Source organism: Eublepharis macularius, chromosome 3 (assembly GCF_028583425.1).
Source record: "Eublepharis macularius isolate TG4126 chromosome 3, MPM_Emac_v1.0, whole genome shotgun sequence".
Lineage (NCBI taxonomy): Eukaryota > Metazoa > Chordata > Lepidosauria > Squamata > Eublepharidae > Eublepharis > Eublepharis macularius.
In genome coordinates, this window is record NC_072792.1 from 164,448,534 (window position 1) to 164,472,453 (window position 23,920).

The 23,920-nt window shown below is 44.5% G+C and overlaps 1 protein-coding gene across 1 annotated transcript in view; it reads left to right on the top strand.

Annotated features, from left to right (window-relative positions):
- The window catches only part of PGR (progesterone receptor), an 83,261-nt gene that overhangs the window by 7,491 nt on the left and 51,850 nt on the right, over window positions 1–23,920 (top strand). Inside the window, exon 2 of the mRNA XM_054974130.1 lies at window positions 1,508–1,659. Within this exon, the coding sequence (XP_054830105.1) occupies window positions 1,508–1,659 (152 nt within the window). The remainder of the gene's footprint in view (window positions 1–1,507; window positions 1,660–23,920) is intronic.

A 23,920-nucleotide genomic window follows, 5' to 3' on the forward strand; every position in this document is an offset into this window, starting at 1 on the left:
GCCCCGCGCCAGGTTTTTTTCTCCCGGCAGGCTCATTTCCAGTACAGTGGTCCAGCTGGGAGGAAAGGTGGTAGAAAAGACTGTGAGGAGGTAAGCAACAAACAGGAGTCTTAAAATCAGACACTGCTTCCCTGCCCCCAAATTATATCGTGTGACTGGGGAAGAAGTGCCCTTAAAGAAACTGTTCTGTTCTTATTGTAGCATAAGCTTTCGAGAATCAAGTTCTCTTCGTCAGATGCATGATACAGAGACTGGTCAAATATAGAAGAGGAGGGAGGAGAAGGGGGGGGAGAGAGAAGAGGCAATTAGGAAATTAGGGAATTGCCTCTTCTCTCTCCCCCCCTTCTCCTCCCTCCTCTTCTATATTTGACCAGTCTCTGTATCATGCATCTGACGAAGAGAACTTGATTCTCGAAAGCTTATGCTACAATAAAATTGGTTAGTCTTAAAGGTGCTACTGGACTCTTTTTGATTTTGCTACCACAGACTAACACAGCTAACTCCTCTGCAGTTCTGTTCTTGTTTCCTCCAGTCTGGCCCAGATGTGTGATTTTACGAGGCGTGTTGAAGGATACTTTCAGATTCGTCCAGTCATTTCCAACTTCTATTTTTGTCACCCTTAATGTTCTCTCACAAAGTAAACTTCTGTGACCTGTTGATAGAGGCTCTTGCTTCTATAGCTTCTATGTTTTATCCTTAAAACTAGGAGGAACATCTTAAAGTTTAAAGTGGAATGTGCTAAAGTTCAGTTTTAAAGGTATATCATTCTTGATAGACTGTGAGCGGAACTACAAGTGACAAAAGGCACAGATTGGACACTTGTCAGCTTCCCTCAAGTTTTGATGGGAAATGTAGGCGTCCTGGTCTTGCAGCTTGGCTCTCCGACTGCTGTCCAATGGACTTTTCAACTGTCACTTGTCCAACATTCCGCCAAACTGCCTACATTTCCCATCAAAACTTGAGGGAAGCTGGCAAGTGTCCAACCTGTGCCTGTTTGTCACTTGTGGTGCCGCTCTGAGTCCCATAACTGAGAAGGTTTCCTACGGGTGTTGTCGGAGAATCAGGAAGATTTCATACATTTTTTTTGGACCTGCACTGTTATTAAAAAAAAAAAAAGAGGAAAGAAAAAATGGAACTAATTTATATTTCAACTTAACTCTGATTTTCCTGAGGCTTTTGAAAGGGTTCATTAGCAATGGGATCAGTCAGCGGATGCAAAAATTAGAATATTGCTGTGTATTAAACAGAAGTAGAACTCCCTTCTACAGCAACTTGGTGTGGAAGAGATGGTCTATCACGTGGCATGTTAATAGAGGAAGGCACTGATTGTCCCCGGATAAGATGTGTCTAGCTGTTTTTGTGTTGCTGCATCTTCTACTTTTGTGCTGTTGTCTTTCCTATGCGTGCACACCCTCGTGTGGCTATTTCTTCCATACAGGATGCCTTCCAGTTTAATCGGTTCATTGAATATTGTAACAACTTCCATTTCCTCCCCTCCTTCCTCCAGGTCTGATGCAGAAGCCGGCCAGAGCCCTCAGTATACTTTTGAATCATTTTCTCAGAAGATATGCCTCATTTGCGGTGATGAGGCGTCAGGATGCCACTATGGAGTCCTTACCTGTGGAAGCTGCAAGGTCTTCTTTAAGAGAGCAATGGAAGGTATTGTGAGAGGGGGGATGCTTTTTTTGTAATCCATTCTAATAATTAATATATGATAGAGATAATTAAATTTATAGTCTTAGATTGCTGGTATTCTGCATTTAAGAGAACACATGCAAATGCTTGCAGAATATGATAAGTTGTCGGTGATCTGGCATCAGAACATTTTGCTTTGTGTGTGTGTCCCAGAGTGCTTTAGAGTTAGATATTTTCAGAACTTAATTCCTAAAGTGATCAAATTTCAGCGTGCGCTTGAGTGAATGCGGTCGACATAGTGTGCAACCGAATGAAGTTGGTTGTCTATTTGTCGTCCAATTGTACAGCGTCGAGGATTTCATTCAGGGCAGCGTGTATCCAGTGCTTTCAGAATGTAGAACTTGGTGCCAAGAAAAGCTGAATTTTGTGATGTCGAACATTATGGACATTGAGCCGAGATGGGCTCATTTTTATTTTGCATAATTCATTCTGCAAATGGTTAACTGTTTTGTTTAGTATGTTCCAGTTTTGCTTATCGTGGGGAAGGGGGCAACATTTTTCTCAATACTTGGCTGGACAAGAAAATGGGCCTGGCCCCTTGGTTGGTGTGTTGCTTTCATGCTTTTCTAAAGAAGTTGTCAGAAGAATCACGTGCCTGGGAGCTTGTTTAAGATCTGAGTCAGTATGAGCACTGCCACAGAGAAGGCATGAAGTGGCTAGAGCTCAGTAGCAGATCCACGTGGCCTGCATGTAGCAGGGCACAAGTGCAATTCCTGGCATGTCCAGTTAAAGGGATCTTGGGTAGCAAGACTTGGCTAGACTTTGGAGGGTTGCTGCAGGGCAGTACTTGGCTAGATGAATGTTTATTTTGTCTCAGAATACGGCAACTTCATATGTACCTTGATCTGGGTAAGTACAAACCCTATTTGTATTACCCATCAGCAAAATAATAATTGTAAACTCTTGAGTTCCTGGGGACAACATATTCAGTGCTTTGTAAAGGCTCAGAAACTCTGTCTTCTGTATCGACAAAGAGTACTATGGAGGGAAATAACTTGGTTGATATTTATTATGCCTCCTTTTTATTTTTTCACTAGGAGTCACACAGAGAAATCCTAAGCAGAGTTACCCCAGTCTAAGCCCATTGAAATTAATGGGCTTAGACTGGAATAATTCTGTTTAGAATTTCACATTTAGTTTTGCTTAAAATATGTTTACAGTGCAATCCTAAGAACACTTTCCTGGAAGTAAGCCCCCACTGAATACACCTGATTTTGAATAGATCTGCTTAGGATTGTTCTCTTAGGCTCCTAGCATTGCTTTATAAATATGGATTTGCTTCGTGTGTACAAGACAAGTATGAAATAGCAAACTGTGTTTTTTAAACCAAGCTTAATTTCTCGTGTTTGGTTGTGACACATTCTTTGAGAAGAGCGCAGCCTCTCTCTTTTCATGATTAAGTGCAACTTTGCTTATTAAGTGCAAGTGATTTGTTCATGGAAGATTTTAGAGTTGCCATGTGCCTTGGGTGCAAAAGGAATGCTTGCGTGCATGCTGTCATGAAAGGAACACGCAGCGCTCATGAGCTGCGCTGGTTTTCTGTAAGGTTGGTTTCTTTAGCCCTTAATAGAAAGTTGCGAGAATTATGTAAAGAAATCTTAATCCTTATGGATCGGATCCTGCAACTTTGTTCTGGAGGTTCCCTCTGATACATGGATCCTTCCTTCAGCAGAAGACTCCGTGCGCCAATGGACAGCTCCCCTGTTAGCAGAGCAAAAGCATAGGCTGCCTCCCCAAATGTAATCTCTGGGTTTTGTACTACAATGCCACCCTTTCCAAAAGTACACACCTTTCCTGGCTTGGATTTGTCGAGCGTAGTGGATTTCAAGGCTGAGAAGGGGCTTGTAGATTATTTTACCCAAAGATAGTTTTAAGAATCTTGTACAAATGATAATACAGTGTATTTTTTATACAATTAGGCAAAACAAATAAACATTACAAGCTCCTATAAAGGGAGTATTTTTGATGAAAATTGTAATATTTCAGCGTTACTGTGGTTGACTTGCTGTTGCTTGGTTTGGAGATCGTTCAAATTGCCTTATTAGAAAACGGCCAGATTTTACTTGCACGTGCACTCATTTTAAATTCACAGTTTGCTTTCTGGTGCCACAAGGCAAGCGGTTTGTTTTGCAAGAAAGCTGATGTGCTGACAGCGGTACTTCCCTGGATTCTCAAGTCAAAACATTGCAGATCAACAAGAGTGCTGTGGGTGAAAATGCGTTCAGCGGTGGAGGGGGGGGCAAAAGCCCACGGTATGAATTAAACATTAATGATTCATCAGTAGTGAAATGCACACCAACAATGGGGTTGCCATTCTCCCCCAGCTGCAATTTGGCTGCACTAAATAAGAAAAAAAAACCCCACCCTGTAGCTTGATGCAACACGCTGACGACTTTCTGCCTTGGGTCCATTTAATTGTATCTTAAGAAGTAAATCATTTATTATAGGTCCAAACTACACATGATGCTATGAATTCATGATTGGCCCCTCCTAGTTTCTACTTTGTCTGCACGTGGGGGAGGGTTGATATGGAATTAAATGATGGATTTGGAGGGGGTGGGTGGGAATTGATTCTTCCTCCATGCTATTTTCCATTTTAAAACACCTCCCTTTTCATAATACATGCACCTTGTCTTTTCCCTTTATCAACGCCAAAGACAAGTCTAAGAGTGCCATTTTGAATCGGGAAAGCTTAGGAGGAGTAAGTTAAAACCTCCCTTTCTTCAGCACCAGGGCTTTGATTCATATGATCGTGCTCCCATTTAGGATTATTATAAGGGGTGATATTTCTTTTCCCAAAATTGTCTGTTTTAGGTATAGCAGTTGGTTCTTCTTATTCTCTTTTCCTCTTTCAAAAGAGGAATTCTCTTTGATTTCTCATTCATTCATTTTGGTCAGAAATTGCTATGACAGGAGGGGGTATAAGAGGCAAAAAACAAGGATAGCAAAACGGAGTGTCTAAGAAAGAGACAGTGTGGTGTAATGGTTAGAGTGTCGGACTAGGATGTGGGAGACCTCAGGTTCAGATCATCACTCTGCCATGAAGTTCATTTGGGTGACCATGGTCCAGTCACACAGTTTCATCGTTATCTGTTTTACAACTTTATCTAAAACAAGGAAGAGAGAACCAGGGTATGATGCTCTGTGATCACAGCAGGAAACATAATAAAAATGTTCTGGATATAGACTTGCCAGGCCTCCTGCCTAGAGTTGCCAACTTCAGGTTGGAAAACTGCTGGATCTTTTGGCAGTGGAGCCTGGAGAATGTGGGATTTGGGGAGGGGACAGACCTCAGCTGTGTATACAGTCCACCTTCCAAAGCAGCCATTTTCTCCAGAGGAACTGATTTCTGTGGCCTGGAGATCAGTTGTAATTCTGAGATATCTCCAGTCACCACCTAGAGGTTGACAACTATACTCCCACCAGTGAGTTTTGTTGTCCACCACCACTCTGAGTAGTGGTGGGAGAAAAATAAAATAAAAAAAAATGGCGATGCTGTGATATCGCTGTGTCACTTCCGGGTTCAACCTGGAAATGTCAAAGGGAAGCTCTAGGAATTGCTGGAAACTCTGTGGTCGCTGATGTTACATGTATGCCCCCTTGTCCTGCCCCCAGCCCTGCCACTGGTGGTCAGGTTTGGCAACTCTAATTGTATGTTAGTAGAATTGAGGCCTCCCTGACCTAGATAGCCTAGGCAAGCCTGATCTCATCAGATCTCAGAAGCTAAGTGGGGTCAGCCTTGGTTAATAATTGGTGGGAGACCTCCAACTAAGTCTAGGGTTGCAGAGGCAGGCAATGGCAAACCCCTCTGCTAGTCTCTTGCCTTGAAAACACGACTAGGGGTCACCATAAGTTGTTAGCTATGACTTGAGGGCTCCCTCTACCACCACCAAATTTGAGACCACAGGGCAGAGTAGGGGGAAACGTGGAGGGAAAATGAGCATAGAAAACTGGTAAAATGATCAAAAGTGACCTAGGGGAGGCAAACTAAAGTTCACACATGCTTTGAAATTATTGGCTCACATATCTCTAGGCTGGATTCGAAGTTGATGGATAGCACTTTCAGGACAGACGAAAGAAAGTACTTTACACAACACATAATTAATGTGTAGAATTCGCTATCACAAGACTCATGCAGCCCTGTGCAGACATCTCAGTTGCATGGGCACTCACCGCATGGGCAGGGAGAGCAGGTGCAAGTGTGCTGGCCCTTCCCCCTTCCTCCACTTAATCAGTGTTGCTGAGTGGCCTGCCTGGGACAAATGCACAGAGGAATTGCACACACACCTTCTCCTCATTTTTGGTGGCATTGGTTTTGGAATGTAGATCGTGTGTGTGCACAGGTACCTCCTTTGCACATTTGTTCCCAGCAAACCACTTGGCAATCACATGGAGGTGGGGGGGCCGCACACTTGTTCAGGCTCTCCCTCCCTGCTCAGTGGGTACCCATGCAACTGAGATGTCTACATAGGGTTATTAATTCACAAAGTACTCAGGGTACTGATATTTGAAAATCAAACACAGAGGAAACATAATGTCCATACTTTTCTCCTATGAAATTTTAAGCAAGGAAGTTGAAAAGAGTCTTACTCTTTTTGATAAATATTATTGATTTCCTTTTACTATCAAATATGACACTACTCCAAAAACTGAGCACACGTATCTTAGTAGTGTAGTCTGCCAAAGAGTGGAATGCCTGGATTATCTCTTTCCTGGACATCTGCCATTTTTAATGTCAGAGAATCACAGTTGATCCAGAAGAATGCTGTGTGCGCAAAACAAAGAAGTCCAAAGACCTTTGATAGATATTTCTAAATTAATTTTATTCCCTTAATCTTTACCATTTTTAAAACCTCTTTTTAGTATATAGATGGATACCTGATTCTAACAAACTTCAGACAAATACCCGAGAAACCACTTGGGGTCAATTAGACCCCAAAACACGAGCCTAAATTCTTCATGTTGTTTGTAATTGACATTCTGTGTCCAATTTTACTTGGTTCTAAATTTGTTTATGACTGGGAGTTGGCTCCTTTTGCTAGGAAATATTCAGTGGAAAAAATAAAACTTGCTTGGAGTGGTATGGATATTCAGAAGATATTTCGGGCTGACTGACAGCATCCTCCTAAGCAGGTCTACCCAAAATACTACTCAGGTGTATTCATTGGGGCTTACTCTCAGGAAACTATTCTTAGGATGGCAGTTTCAGCCTCATCTGTCAGTTTCACTCTCAACCGGAATTCACCCCTGACTTCAAGTCTCCAAAAATGGAGCTGTTGAAACTGTTGTCACGTTGTTTCTATATCAGCTTTCCTCCAAGGAACCCGAGACAGTATTCATGGTTTGCCTCCATTTTATCCTCATAGCACCCCTGCTAAGTAGGTAAACCTGAGTGTATATGACTAGCCCAAGATCACCTGGTGAGCTTTATGGCTGAAGGGGAGGGAGATTTAAATAGGGGTTTCCCAGGTCCTAGGCAGAGATCAAAATGTCATTGGATAAGGTCCTGTCTTAAGGCTGCCTTCACACATGTTGGATAATGCACTTTAGGCTGATTTCACACGTTGGATAATGCACTTTAGCAATTGTTTGCAACTGGATTTCCCTTTTTTAATTGAAAATTTTAAGGAATTTAATAAAAAGAAAACAAGGAAAGAAACACATAGCTACTCGAAAAGCAAAGGAAATTAGGAATAAGTACTAATTTTCTCTATGATGTACAAGTACTACATATTATACTCTAACTTCAAATTTGTCCTTACAATCAATATTGTACCTTAACTCCAAATTTAGCCTATATGATTGATTCTCCTTTCCCCCTAAACATTTTCCACCTCTTAATCTTCAAAACCACAAATCGTCAATTCATTTTTCTCTGTTTTTTATTGAAAATTTTAAGGAATTTAATAAAAAGGAAGCAACTGGATTTTCCTGTGTGAAACAGGAAAATCCACTTGCAAACGATTGCTACAGTGCAATCATCACCTCCTGGATTTTCTTGTCTACAGAGGAAAATGCACAGGATGAGTAATTCTAATAGCATGCTGTCTTAAAATGTGTGATACTTACAGTAGCCTGACACTGGTTGCAATGGTTTGCACTGTCTGTTGAAGTCAGCCAAAACATACATTGTGGATTGTTGATATGATGCTCTGTCTTCAGAATGGAGGATGATGACTTCACCTTCCCTTGCTGATCGTAGACTAGAATCCCAGAGCCGGAAAAAAAATATTTCAAATTCCTAAGCACTAGTGTCAAGTTTGTCATAGAACCGCAAAAGATATTTTACATTCTTAACTGATGCTACGAATTTTCTAGCAATGCAGTCCTGAAGGAAAGTGTTACCCTTTTAAACCCACTGAAGTCAGTGGCCTAAGAAGGGTGAGTAAATGTCCCAGTGTGCATGTACCTTCATGGCCAGAGGCCAGCCAAGCCCATTGAGAGCCAGTTTGGTGTAGTGGTTAAGAGCGCAGGACTCTAATCTGGAGAGCCGGGTTTGATTCCCCACTCGTCCGCTTGAAGCCAGCTGGGTGACCTTGGTTCAGTCACAGCTTCTACGAGCTCTCTCAGCCCCACCTACCTCACAGGGTGTTTTGTTGTGGGGATAATAATGACATACTTTGTAAACTGCTCTGCGTGGGTGTTAAGTCATCCTGAAGGGCGGTATATAAATCGAATGTTGTTGTTATTATTTCTGCAAGCGCTGAAATATGTTCGTGTAGCTCAAAGCTTCTCATTGGACTCCTTAGCTTATCAGCTCTGATTAAAAAAAAGAGCCTAGTCCTGGTCACCAGCTACATTGGAAAAAGTGCAGATAAAAAAGGCAAAATGAAAAGGAAAGAAAAATTTGGAGAAAAGGGTCAGAGGGAAAGAGGAGTGGCTTCGTAAGTCAGGAAAGTGTATGATTTGCAAGAAATATCAGAGGATGTACATGATGGGGCTGTAGAAAGTGTCTGGTTGAGAATAAGGAATGGACAGACCAACAGTGTTGTGGTTGCAGTTTGTGATAGACTTCCTAGCCTGGGAGAAGAGGGTGAGGATCTCTCCTTAGAACAACTGGCCACTATGTCCAGGCAATATGATCTTGGGGTTCGGGCGATTTTAATTTCCCTGACATGTGTTGGGAGATGTATTCTGCCAAGTGCCTGGGGTTGCATCAATTTCTGATTTGTTTGGAGGATAAATTCCTTTTTCAAAAGGTAGAGGAGGTGACTTAAGGAGTCAGGTATTTTAGATTTGATTTTAACTATTTATTATTTATTTATTTATTCTATTTGATTTGTATTCTGCCCTCCCCACACCAGCAGGCTCAGGGCGGATTCCAATTAATAGAATAATATAAAATAGAATGTCTTTAAAACCAATAAAACATCTTAAATACTTTAAAAAGAACACACACAACAAGCAATACAGCAGCACGTTTTGAAAAACTAATAGGGAAGTGTGGGTGGATGAGGAGAAAGTGATGGAGAATTTAGGGGGCAGTGTTCATGTGTTGTTGGAATTCTCCCCTTTATGGGATATTAAGGGTGTTTGTAGACTAGGGATACCATACCCCCAGTGGGGCGGAGGATCCCCCACCCCCACCCCTCACATCCCACCCCTATTTACCTGGCCAGCGGGGGGCGCGCACCTTCTGTGCACACTCCCCTGCGGCGCTGCACACTCCCATGTGCAGCAGCTGCCTGGATCGGCCCAGTTTGGCCTGGATTGGGGCTGCTTTGGAGTGCGGGAGCGCTCCTGCACTCTGCAGCGGCTCAAAATGGGCCCAATCTGCACCCAAATGGGCCTGAAACAAGCCCATTATGGTGCGGATCGGGCCCATTTTGGGTTGCTGTGGAGGTCAGGAGCACTCCTGTGCTCCTCAGCGGCTCAAAACAGGCCCAATCCACCCAAAAACAGGCCCAAAACGAGCCTGTTTTGGTGTGGATCAGGCCCATTTTGGGTTGCTGTGGAGGGCAGGAATGCTCCTGCCCTCCACAGTGGCCCCGATCCAAGCCCCTGCAGAGCGTGGGAGTGCTCTGGGGGGGGCGTGTTATGACATCACTTCCTGGAAGTGACGTCATCACGCTTGCGGGAGCAAAGCTGCGGGAGTCAAAGAACAAACGGAAATGGAAAGAAGGGCAAGCTGCTAAGGAAGAGTTGGTTAAATGCTTTAAGGGGGCTCTTAGGGAGGCCAAGAGTAAGTGATGATTGTCCAGGGAAGCTCATAATAATAATTTCCTTAGTTATGTGAGAAGTAAATGGAGGGTAAAGGAGGCTGTAGGCCAACAGCTGGGTGAAAATGGAGCAAACCTGATGGTGGATAAAGCAAAGATGGCGAGGCTTAATGCATATTTTATCTAAGTTTTCTACCTGAAGGAAAAAAGAGGCCTACTTCGGGATGGTTTTATATACAAGGTATAGAAATGGATTTGCGGGTGGATGTGGGTAAAGAGGTTGTTTAGAAATATCTGGATGGGGATAAGTCCTCTGGGCCAGATGGTGGCCATTCAACAGTGTTTAAAGGCCCTGCTGGAGAGTTGCCACTGCTTTCATCCAGGCCTTTTGGAGGACAGGAGATGTGCCCAATGATTGAAGGAGGGCAAACGTTATCCCAGTTTTTAAAAAGGAGAAGAAGGATGATCTGGGGAACTATAGGCTTGGTAAGTTTAACCACTGTCCTCAGGAAGATCTTGGGGTGGATTTTAAAAGAGTAAATGCCTAGAGGGTCTCTCTGGGATAAGAGGACGTTCATGTGGATTTGTCCCTAGTAGATCCTGTCAAACTAATCTCATTTCAGTTTTCTGATCAGGTGACTGGCTTGGTGGATGCTGTGGAGATTATACATTTCGATGTTAGTAATGTGTTTTTGATAAGACTCTCCATGATATCTTGATGGGCAAGATGGTGAGCTGTGGATTACATTTTGTGACTATTAAGTGAATAATGAATTGGTTGGACAATCATGCTCTGAAGAGTGTTAATCAATGGAACCCTGTCTGATCCAGTGGTGTGCCCTAGGGCTCAGTTTGGGGCTCAGTATTTTTAAACATTTGTATCAATGATCTAGATGTGGGTGTGGAAGGGACTACTCATTAAATTTGCAGATGACACCATATTGGGCAGGGTAATGAACACTCGGTAAGATAGAGATAAAATCCAATTAGATCTGAAAAAAATGGGCAGATGTGAACAAGATGCAATTTAATAGAGGTAGGTGTAAAATTTTGCATCTGGGTAGTAAAAATGTGAGGCACACATGCTGGCTGGGGGATACTCTTGTGAGTAGTAAGTAATGCGCCTGAATAGGATCTTGGGGTTTTGATGGACCACAAATTGAGTATGTGTAGCCAGTGTGATGCGTCAGCAAAGAAGGCTAACGTGATTTTAGGGTGTATCAATAGATGCCTAGTGTCTAAGAGAAGATGTGATAGTACCACTGTATATTACACAGTTCAGACCCCAGCTGAAGTATTGCTTCCAGTTCCGGAGGCCTCTTTATAGGAAGGAGATAGATAGGTCAGAGTGAGCACAGAGGAGAGTGATGAGGATGATTAAAGATTTGGCGAGTAAGCCCTATGAAGAGAGGCTGAGGGAACTGGGAACGTTCAGCCTGGAGAAAGGGATACTGAGGGTGGCTATGATCACTCTTTTGAAGTATTTTTGAGGGCTGTCATTTTGAGCAGTTCCAGTCGGTGGAGGGTAGAACTTCTAATAATGGGCTTAAATTATGGGTAGGAAGATATTGGTGGGATATTAGGAAAAACTTTTTAACAATAAGGGTGGTTTAGTGGTGGAATCAGCTGCCTAGAAGTGGAATGGGTTCTCCCTCCTTGGAGGTTATTCTGTACTGGGCAGGAGGTTAGCCTGTACGCTCTTCAAGCCCTTCTCAACTTTTCAGTTCTGTGATAAGTTTCTAAATAGTGAGTTTGTTCACCATCAGAGTGACGTTTATAGCACTCTAACAGTGGCAAATTCAGAGTAAGTCTGTTGCGACGTGTTACTTAATAACAATGAAGATGTTTAAATTAGCTTTGTCATGATACATATCTGATGTGATTTTCAGCGTTCCACCCCATTATCCCTGCTAAACCCAAGCATAATTATTTCAAGGAGGGAATGATGGAGCTTGTTTGTCTTGGGAGCACGAAATTTATTTGTGGTGGAAATTCTATGGCAGAAAGGGGTGGGGTGGGGGGGACAGGGAGAGAGAATATACAAATATGAATATATAATAAGATTTGTTCCAGCGCATCTAAGAGAAAGGGCAGAAGACACCCAAATTAATAAGGAAAATTACAAAACGGGAGCCTTTTGTGAATCTGAAAGCTTCAGAAGGATGCGCTAGCAAAGGGAAGAAGAAGAAAAGAGATTGGGGAAGAGATTTGATGGTGGAAATAAGTGGACTAGTATAGGTGGACTAGTATACTAGAATAGTATAGCATAGCACAGTAGTAGTGTACTAGTATAGTATCGTACAGCACAGAATTAGACCACTTGCAAGTAGTGAAATGTGCAGAATGAAGGCAGTAATAAATACACTGAACATGCTCTTACTGAAGCGCAGTATATAAAAATCATAAATAAATCAAAAAAGACAATGACTTTGGTGTTGGAGTGAGAGCTGAATGTAGGATTATTCCTGACATCTCTTTTAAGAATATAAGCTGGATCCAACCGTGTTCCACCTAGTGTATGTAGTTTCTTATCCTGTTCCATTTCGTGTATCATCCTGTGTCCAGCCTGATGTGTCCAAAATGTCCAGAAGCAGGGCAGGAAGGCAAAGTAAACTTTCCTGCTATTACTTCCCAGCAACTGGTACTCTAAGGTGGACTGCTTCCGAACAGGGCATTTCTGCTTATCCTTGAGGACTGTTTGTATCCCCTTTCCTTCCTCAGCCTCCTTGCTTTTGTTTCCCTTCCCCCACCCTGTCAAAATCTAGATTGTAGTCTCCATAGGACAGAGACTATCTCATTTATTTATTTATTTAGACCATGTCTGTGCTGCCTCTTGAGAGACCTTCTCAAGGCAGCTGGCAAAATGAAAAAAATTAACAACAATGCCATAAAATACGACAACAAAATCCCCCAAATTATCACTAAGCAAGCCATCAAAACAGCATAAAACAACATCCAGCAGCCTAAAAACTGTCTTCGTAAAACCGACTGGAAACAGATAATAGAAATAGCTTTAAAAAGGTGGAATCCCTCAGTTAAAAGCCTAGGTAAAGAGCAATGTGTCGTTCTGGTACATTAAAGACGGCAAGGTGAGCGGCGAGTAAGGTAAGTCTCAAGAGGGAGGGCATCACAAAGGTGAGGTGCTACCACTGAAAAAGCCCTTTCTCCCTCTGAGGCGGAGGACATCTTGGGTGTTTCCCACCATCCAATCGGGGAGGCAGGAAGTAGAATCTTTCTTCCTCTTCCTTTGGTGTGTGGGACCACCCTCTCTCTCCTCAGTTCTTTTCCTGCCTCAGGGGAGAGCAGTTCTCAATAGGTTAGCTAGGCTACCCTTCTTGGATTATATTCCTTTTCAGTCTTCTTTCCTACTTGTTTGTTGTCTATTCCGATACCTCCCTTTTTTCTGCCCCATTCTCTCTCCAACCCCATCGTTACCTGACTGGCCTCCTTCTTTTTCTTCAGACTTTTCCAATAAAAAAAAAAAAAGGGAGAGAGAGAGAAAAGAGGGTGAGAAGGGAGAGTGTTTTCTCTCGAGAAAAGGTAGAAAACAATGGAGCAACAGAGGAGAGCGGAGGAGTCATCGGACTCTGAAGAGTCCTTTTTGGAGAGGGCTGAGGGCTGCTCCCCGGGAACCGTCCTTCCGACGGTGGGGACAGGCCCGGCCGGGTCCGACTCGCCTAGGAGGCTTGATCGGCCCCCCGGCAGAAGAGCGCACGCCGGCGCAGAGCAGCCCAACAAGAAACGGCCCCGTCTGTTGCAGACGGAGCCGGAGACAGCCGCATGCAGCCAACGGGCCGCAGAAGAGAGCGCAGCGGCGAGAGGCCCTTTTTCGGCGGGAAAAGACGCTGCGGCCGCTTTCCCGCCAAGACGCATCGCCGAGGTTGCCAACCTCCCGGCGGGGGAGTCAAGGCAAATTTCTCCAAATCCGGCGCAGGGCTCTCTCCACGGCATTCCTGATAATAACGTAAGTGCTTCCAGCGTATCCCCCGAAATGCTTGTGGCCATTAGAAGGTCTCTTAGGGAAGAGCTAAGAGCCCTTTGCCAAACAGAAGGCCCAGGGAACAGTTCCTCTTTCTCAGCTGAGCTGAACTATACTGCTCAGTTCCTGCAGGTTCCCGTGATTGACGCGCCAGTGGCCGCTCTCCAGTCCCAGGGACTTCTGTCTGAAGATGGGCAAGGGATGATAAAAGATGGCTTAGACAAAAAAGGCGAAGCGGTGCTAAAGAGGGCTCACGAGGCACTGGCTACGTCCATCAAGGCGTCTTCCATAGCCTCCATGGTGTCCAGGGCCGCAGTAGTGTGGACCAGGAGGTTAATTCAGCTTCTTCCGGAAAACAACAGAAGATTGCTGGAAGGAGCCAACAGGATACTGAAAGCATGCACCTTCACCGCGGATGCCACCTTAGACGCAATGACTATGTCCTCCAGAGCGCTGGCATCCTCCTCATCAGCCAGACGACTTCTATGGCTTCGCGCCTGGCAAGCGGACCTCCAGGCCAAGCTCATCTTGATGGCGTACCCTTTCCAGGGCGACAAGCTCTTTGGTGATCAACTAGAGAAGATTCTAGTGGAAACCAAGGATAAGAAAAAAGCACTTCCAAGATCCTTGAGAAAACAGGAGAGACGATCTTTCGGATTTCAACCATTCAGATCGCACCATACATTACCTAGAAATCGCCAGGATCACAAACGCAATTGGACTGGGACCAGACCACAGTCTCGGAGAGGAACATTCCAGGCCAAATTCAACAGGCAACAAGGTCTTCGCGGCAACAGGCACGACTCGGAGGATAAAAGCCAGAAGCCCTGACTCTCAAGATGCTTCGGTGGGGGGAAGGCTGCTCATGTTCCATCACACATGGGCGGAGTCCAAGGCGGATGCCTGGGCATTGGAGATTGTATCAAAAAGTTATCCGATAGAATTTCATTCCTTTCCACCGGAGCGATTCATAATCTCACCCCTCAAGAAAGACCCACACAAGCGTCACATCACCATTCAAGCAATACAACATCTCCTACGGATAGGAGCAGTCGAATACGTCCCTGCAGACGAAAAGGGGCAGGGGGTGTACTCGATATTCTTCACAGTCCCCAAAAGGAACGGGGACTGGAGATCCATCCTGGACCTAAAGTATGTAAACAAATTCATCAAGCTGAAGCGGTTCAGGATGGAAACTCTTCGATCCATAGCGGAGGCTTTGCAACACGGCGAGTTCTTAACATCAATAGATCTTACCGAAGCGTATCTCCACGTACCAATTGCTCCCGCTCACCGGAAGTTCTTGAGATTCTGCGTACAAGACATACACCTACAATTCAGAGCAATGCCTTTCGGACTGGCAACGGCACCCAGGGTATTTACAAAGCTGCTTGTGATACCAGTGGTCAGGCTCAGGGAGAGGGGATTCCAATTACATCCATACTTGGACGATATCTTGATAAGATCCGCCTCCCGGGAAACGTCAACCAGAGAAACAATGGAGGTCATTCGGGTCTTGGAGGACCATGGTTTTCTCATCAACAGATCCAAATGTTCTCTTCAGCCGACTCAACGCCTGGAACACCTGGGTCTTACCATAGACACCGGGGAGGGCTGCATGTTCCTTCCCAGAGAAAAGAGGATAAAGCTCATTCGCTTGACCTCAGAGGTCATCAAACAACCATCATCTTTACTAATGGACCTGTCAAAATTATTGGGCCTGCTGGTGGCACACTCAGAGGCAATTTATTGGGGAAGATTCCATCTCCGACCCCTACAGGGCTTGTTACGTCCGTTCCAGCTTCAAATAGCCCGCAAAGCGACCCTCAAAGTACAAGTTCCCCTCTCGGTCAAGGAAAGCCTGCGTTGGTGGACGGTCGAGTCCAACCTACTCCAGGGCAAGAGCTTCCTCACTCCTCGCTTCACTCAGATATTCACCGATGCCAGCCTAAAAGGTTGGGGAGCGACTCTAGAGGGATCGCCGACACAGGGAGAGTGGTCCCCGAGAGAACGCGAACTTCCAATCAACGTTTTGGAAATGAGGGCGATTCTGCTAGCCTTGAAGTTCTTCGGCAGCCAAGGGACACTCGAACACGTGCTGATCAGGACGGACAACATCGCAGCCAAAGCTTATCTAAACAAGCAAGGGGGAACCAAGTCCTCCCGCATGCAGCGAGAAGCCAACAAGATCATCAGTTGGGCAGAACACAACCTCAAGTCTCTACAGGCAGAGCACATCCGAGGAGTACTCAATATCCAGGCAGATTGGCTGAGCAGAGAATCTCTGCATCCCGGAGAGTGGGCTCTGAAGAGAGAGATCTTCCAGATGCTGTCGGGACACTTCGGGAATCCGGTGGTAGATCTGTTCGCATCGCACAAGAACAATCAACTTCTGAGATTTCTGTCGCGGTATTTCCATCCACAAGCAGAGGGGACAGACGCACTTCATGCACAGTGGCCTCGGGGCCTCCTGTACGCATTCCCTCCTCTGCCGACTATCCCCAGACTCCTGAGGAAGATACAGGAGCAACAAGTGACAGTGATCCTGGTTGCACCTTGGTGGCCAAGAAGACCATGGTTTGCAACACTACATCGGATGTCGGTAGCTCCACCTCTCAGGCTCCCAAACCACCCGGACCTACTACAGCAGGGTCCAATATGGCACCCCCGTCCAGAGTGGTGGGCTCTGACCGGCTGGAAATTGAGCGGGACCATCTCCGATTAGAGGGTTACCCTCCAAATATTATAGCCACTCTTCTAGCGTCGAGAAAAGAGTCCACAGTCGGGATTTACAACACAGCCTGGAAGGCTTTCCACCGCTGGTGTAGACGAAAACAAATTGATCCTACAAAGCCCACTAAGTCTTCTATACTGTCCTTCCTACAAGAGGGATTAGATAGAGGTTTACGCCCGGCTACGTTGAGGAAACAGGTGGCTGCTATCGGCACGGTGCTACCAACGATAGAGGGAGTTCCTTTAACTTCGCATTACCACGTAAAAAGGTTCCTGAGGGGGGCTACCCTACTAAAACCTCCGACGGTGCACAGGTTTCCAACTTGGCGCTTAAGCGTGGTTCTCTCGGCACTCACAAGACCTCCGTTTGAACCAATCAAGGAGATACAACTGAAATGGCTGAAGCTAAAAACCATATTCCTCGTGGCTATTACTTCGGCTCGTCGTATTTCCGAGTTGAGTGCCTTGTCCGTTCGGCCAGACCTATGTATATTTCATAGAGACAAGGTTGTCCTTAGGACCGATCCGTCCTTCATGCCTAAGGCATGCTCCACGTTCCATAGATCACAGGAAATATATCTTCCTTCGTTCTGTCCAAGGCCGAACCACCCGAAGGAAAGGGAATGGCACAACCTCGACGTGAGGAGAGCTCTTAAAACGTATTTGATAAGAACTGAATCGATACGTCTCTCGGATTCACTTTTTGTCAATGTTTCTCGTCCAAAACTGGGACAACGAATGTCATCCACTGCCATAGCATACAGCATCAAGTCGTGTATACAAGAAGCTTATAAAACAATGAAGATGGAGGTTCCGTCAGGGATCACAGCACATTCGGCAAGGAGCGCAGCTACAAACGCTGCCCTCAGAAGGAATGCCTCCATAGAAGACATTTGTAAAGCGGCTACCTGGTCTTCATCATCTACATTTATTAGGCACTATCATATACACACTTATGCTTCTGCAGACGCTGCCTTCGGCCGCAGAGTTCTTCAACATGTTGTAGAGGACAAAGGCTCCACCCCACCCAGGGCTTAGTACACTGCTTTGGGAGCACCCAAGATGTCCTCCGCCTCAGAGGGAGAACGGCCCCTTGGGTACTCACCAAGAAGGGTCCTTCTCCTCTGAGGACAGGAGGACATCTTGCCCTCCCGTGAGCTTCGTCTGTGTTTTTTCCTTTTGTCTGAGTCCTGGATTGTTCTTTATATGTTTCCGGCTATGCGATGGCCTTTACTGCCGGAATCTGTTATGTGCATGTGCTGGACAGTGTTGCACTTTGTTCTTTGTTCCTTTGTTCTATCTATAGATTACAGTTTAAGATAGTTCTATAAACATAGAGAGTACAAGATACTGCTGAGGGGAGTCACCCGAACTGAGGAGAGAGAGGGTGGTCCCACACACCAAAGGAAGAGGAAGAAAGATTCTACTTCCTGCCTCTCCGATTGGATGGTGGGAAACACCCAAGATGTCCTCCTGTCCTCAGAGGAGAAGGACCCTTCTCGGTGAGTATCCAAGGGGCCGGTCTCTAGTTATGTCCTGCCTCACCTCTGTAAGCGGGGGCACAGAGACCAGGGCTCTGTTTATCTGTACAGCTCCGGGTACAGTGATGATCTGCCTCTGTTTCATAATGAGGGTAGAGATAATTCCCAGTCAAAGATACATGTTTCTTAGGGCCAAGCTACACATGACGAATGACACTTGAACGGCAAGTGGATTGAGTGGAGGGCAAGTGAACAGGGAGAAATACACTTGCTGTTCAAGTGTCATTCGTCATGTGTAGCTTGGCCCTTAGTCTGCTGATCTGAGAAGGAGTTAAGAAGACGGGGCAGTCATCCATTGCTACAGCCTGCCCCTTCAGGCATTCCACAGCTGATAACAGGTACCCCTGGAATGTTTCTCTCATTATTTTGAAAGGTATGGGATGTTTTCTGTGGAGTCAAACCCATATTTGAAGATATGTGAAAATGTCATGTCAGAAGGATGATAAATAGGTCTGTTTTCAGAGGAGATCCCTGTGTGGAAACTGAGTCTTATATTTTTCAAACCAGAAATGAAACATTCAAATTCTTTTATTTTACTTTTATTTATTATTTGACTTCTATCTTGAAGCAGCAGGATTGGGAGCTAAAGTGCTTGGAGGAAAAGAAAGATATTAGAGATTGTGCAGGGTTGTTTTAAATAGTAGATTACCTGAAAACAGCGAAATTTGAACAGTACATATATTGGTGGCCACAATGGCACTGAGATGCAGTAAGTAGTAACTCCTAAGTGAAGCTATAAACTTTTAATAGGAAGTTAGCCAGCTACTGTATCCCATTTTGCCTTGGAGGTATTGAATGGATCTGTTTTTGCCAGTCTCTTTGGCAACATTTGTATTCCTTAAATGTGATCTTTGAAAATATATGGAGTCAGAGACTCTCTCATTGGAAGAATAAAGCTTATTCCATAGTGTTTAGAATTACAGATAAAATGTGTGCATCTCTCATGCTAAATATATTGAAGAAGCAATGGTAAATGCCCCCAAAGTCTGAACTTCAAAGAACTGGAAAAGTGGGACTACTTAGGGATCTTTTGAAGGATGTTGGAGAAACACATTTATTTATTTATGTATTTACTTGCTTGCTTACTTCATTTATGCCCCTCCTCCCTCTGCAATGAGAACACAAAGTGGAACATCATTCTCTTCTATCCCATTTTTTCCTCACATCAAACTCTGCAAGGAAGGTTAGGCTGAGCGAGAGCGACTGGCCCATGGTCACCCAGTGAGTTTCCATGGCCAGAGCAGGGAGTCGAACCTCAGTCTCCCAGATCCTAATGCAACACTCTAACCACAACACCACACACATCGTAAGAGCCAAAACCTTTGCCAGCTGTTTTTGTCTGGATCACAGTTTCTATAGTGACATTTCTCCGTGCATGAGTGTGAGGGCCTGCTGATCGGTGGCATTGGCTTGGAGACTGACCTTAGGTCAGTCATAGCATCTCAGAGCTCTCTCAGCTCCACCCACCTCACAGGGTGATTGTTGTGAGGAGAATAATAACACACTTTGTAAACTGCTCGGAGTGTGGCATTAAGTTGTCCTGAAGGGCGGTATATAAATCAAATGTTGTTGTTGTTATCGTCATCATCACCCTGACACAAACTTTCTTAAGGGCTTGTGAGCAAGTGTTGATAGGGGATGGGCTGTGACTCAGAGCAGAACCACAAGTGACAAAAGGCACAGATTGGACACTTGTCTGCTTCCCTCAAGTTTTGATGGGAAATGTAGGCAGCTTGGCGGAATGTTGGACAAGTGACAGTTGAAAAGTCCATTGGACAGTAGACAGAGAGCGAAGCTGCGAGACCAGGACGCCTACATTTCCCATCAAAACTTGAGGGAAGCTGACAAGTGTCCAATCTGTGCCTTTTGTCACTTGTGGTTCTGCTCTCAGTGGTAGAACTTCTGCTTGGCATATGGAAGGTCAAAAGTTCGGTCCCCAATGTCTCCAGTTAAGTGATCAAGTAGTAGGAGATGTGAAAGACCTCCACCTGGAACCCTGAAGAGCTACTATCAGTCTGTAGTAGATAATACTGATCTCTATGGATCAAAGGTCTGATTCGATATAAGGCAGATGCATGTGATTTTCTCCCAAGGCATCTTGAATACAAGTGGAAAGGTTGTATCAAAATTGAAGGGAAATTACACTGAGCAAGATTCCAACTTGGTCTTGGAAACTGTTTCCAAAAAGGTGTAAAGTTGTGCTCTAGGACAAGTTTGTTGGGTGGCCCGTTGGAGCACGTGAAGATGTAAGGTACAAACAGCTAAGCATCTTTGATCATCCGTGGAACGTCTTTCCATCTCAGTCAAATATTACAGGTGAACATTTCTCACACATTATGAAATTATGGGAAGTTTCAGTAGGAAGTTTCAGACGTCAAGACTTCTACGCCAGATTGATTTCTGCCGCTTCTCATATTAGAAATTAATTTCTGGCTCCCAGTTTTGTCTTTTTCTGATGTAGCTCTTCCATGTCTACCATGCCTAATGATATTTTAATCCACTTTGTTCCTTCAGTTAATTTAGTTATCAGCCAACATCTGCATGCTGTTTCTTGAAGTTTTATTAGCTCTTATTTCATTTGGGTCCCCTGCTCTTATCTGTGCATCGGCACAATAGAGTCCGTAGTTCACTTTTGACAGGGGAGAGTTTTATGTTCGGTGCTATTTGGTTTTTTTGGACGACAGAACAATACTCTGTTTGGAAGCTTTGCATACTGGAAACAAACCTAGTCTTCTTGAAGTAGGAAGTTCCCAGTTCATTATTTACTCTGCAATTTGAAATGGAGCAGGAGGGAGCAACTAAAAAAAAATCCAGATCAAAAAACAACCACGCCAACATTTGGAAAGCTAGATCATTGCTTATTTTATATTCATATTTTGGTGATTCTTTTTGTAGTTTGCTCTTCTTTTCTAGTCTCAGTTTATAAAGTTGTAGGTGGGGCCAATATATCTTTTGGCTAATTTGCTCCAGAAATAACTTGAGGAATCATTGTTAGGGAGTCCAACACAAGCCCCTCTTCATGCTCACCTTTACCCTTACTTGTTGAGCTGGGAGACATGGGGAAGATTGGCCTTGGCTACTGGGACAGAGCCTCTTATGGGTCTCTTTCTTCCGTGTGTGGCACCCAAGACCGCTCTGTAAACCCATGAAACTGCATTATACTAAGTTAGACCATTGACCTGTCAAGGTCAGCGTTGTCTGTTCTGACTGACAGAATCTCAGGTAGAGATGTCTTCCATAACACCTGATTGTTTCAGCTGGAGAGGCTGGGAAATGAACTTCCAGACCTTCTGCATCCAAAGCAGATGTTCTGCCACTGAGCTACAGCCCCTGTGGCCTCCAATGTTGGTAAACTAGAAGGGGGCATGGGAGGACTTGTGGTAGAAGTACGAGGGGCCTGGCAGCCTCCAGGTGGGGTCCCACAAAACCCCAGAGTCAGTCCTTAGAGAAGCATTTGGTAACACAGTTGCATTCTGTTGGGATCTTTCGTCTACTTTTCCAAATATAAAATTTGTAATCGATACTGTCAAACAATGGGCCAAGACTGTAGTGCTAAGTGTTTCTGCTAATAGTTGCTAAGTGTGGGTTTCAGGTTGTCAAACCGTGCAGTTGATGAAGTTGAGATCCGGTGTTTCTCTGAAAAGTCTGTCATGCTTTCGCCAAATGCACTGCATGTCCATTGTGAAAAAAGACTTGACATGTAAAGGGCTTTCATGCCTGACATGAATGGAATATCATGTCTGATTGCTACTTCTGTATTTTCTCAAACTTCCAATGCGCACGTGCATAATGTGTACAAGTCCCCCTCGCCTACCATTGTGTACTTTGATTGGCAGCAACTCTCAGTGGGCCTCAAAGATACTTTTAATGGAAGATCCCAGGTGTAAAACCTTGAACATTCAGTGCCATATGTGCTAGTTCAGAACTTACTGTCCTGTTCTTTAGTTGTATCCAAGTATTCATAAGCGCTACTAACCTCTTGCTGCTGTACAACTCCAATACTTGAAGTAAATGTATGAATAAAATATGTCTGCCAAATCTCCATGCAGGCCTGAAAATTCTTAAGGAAATCTGTCCCCCAGTTGTAAAACAGTGGAGTATACTTGGAGTATCAGTGGAGTATATAGTACCTATGTGGAAATGTGCTGACTAGGGTTGCATCCACACACCATTGGTTATTGCACTGTTGTTGCACTGTTGTTGCTCTATAGCAGGGGTTCCCAACCTTTGGGCACCTTTAGAATTTTGAGAGGAAGTGGTGAATGCCACTCCAAAATGGCTGCCACAGGAGGTGGAGCCAAACTCCAAATGGCTGGAGTTTGGCTCCAAACTCCTCAGGAAGCAGAGCCAAATGAAATATCTCCCTTCTCATACCTTCTGGGAGGAAAGAAATCCTGATGAAGGGATGGAACTACACACTGATTAAGGAAAGCCTAGATGCTTATCAGTCCTCATCCTCCAGCGGAAAACTCTTTTATTTGAATGGGGCAGCCAATAATAGGTCCTGTTTTATAGTAGCCGCACTTTCTGAAAAATCTGGTGGATGATAACGGAAGTGCTGACGGGCACTGTGGCACCCGCTGGCAGCATGCTGAAGGGACCCTGTGCTGCATTTGAATTTCGATTTTCCCATGTGGATAAACTAATCCACTTGCCAATGATCATTGTAGTGGAACAGTAACACAATAGCCCGTGATGTGTGGATGCAAGGTTCAAATCCACACTGAGTCTCAAGAATGCAGAGTGGTGAGGGAACCCTGTTACAGCAGCCCTGTATTCTCCAGGGGAACCAGAAACCAGAGTATTCCACACTGAGCCGTGAAACTCACTGGGTGGTCTTTAGCCAGTCCCTTTCTTGGTCTAATTTACCTTATGGGGCTATGAGGACAAAATTGGGAGGTGAGAAGAATGTGTACCATCATGAACTCTTAGGGAAAGGGCCAGGTAAAGAAGTGATACGTATTTCTGCAGTTGGGAAGAGATTCAAGGTAGTACTGTACCGTGTGTATAAATTTCAAATGAATTGCGAGCTGGAAACAAAATCTTTAGTATTGCATCATACTCATTTTAAAGCTATAAAAGTCGTCCGGGTGGCTTATTATTCCCTAATTTTGAAATTAGCCAAATATCTTGCATATCTTCCCCCTGTTAGTCATACATTCTGCCCTTCGGAAGGATGCTGGAATTTGAATACAAAGGTCATTGAATGCAGGACAACTTTCTAAAAACACAAATAATCATCTGAGAGGGTATGTGCAGATGTGTGCGTGAGAGAGAGAAGCTAAACTCATTCTGTTTGTATCAGAATACAACCACGGGTGTTCATGCTTTGAGAGTTACTGTGTTGGGTTATTACCTACAATTTTGTGGGACAATAACCTCATTTATAGGTTATTATCTTCATGGTTTGGGACCCACATATCTGCAGGACCATCTCTCTTGATACGCTCTGCTGAAAGAGCATTTCTAATCTGGGCAAAACCTTCCACGGGTGCCACCCTACAAATGAATAAGAACAGCAGCCGCCTATACCTGAGCATTCTCTCTTGTGGCTCCTGCCCCCACACTTCTGTCATTTTGCCAAATGGGAAAACAGAACTATTCAGAAATCATTCCAGTTTTAGTGCTTCTAAGTTTGACCCAGGCATCTGGCACAGGCCTCCGTAGTTTGAGCGTAACTGGTAATCCATCAAAGTAAATGTATGGTGCCCTATTGATGACTCGATAAACACCTTCTTTGTGTGCTGCCAGCTAGGCAGATTATCTCTCCACAGGCCACAATCTATAGTTGGTCAGTTACATTTGGCTTGGTT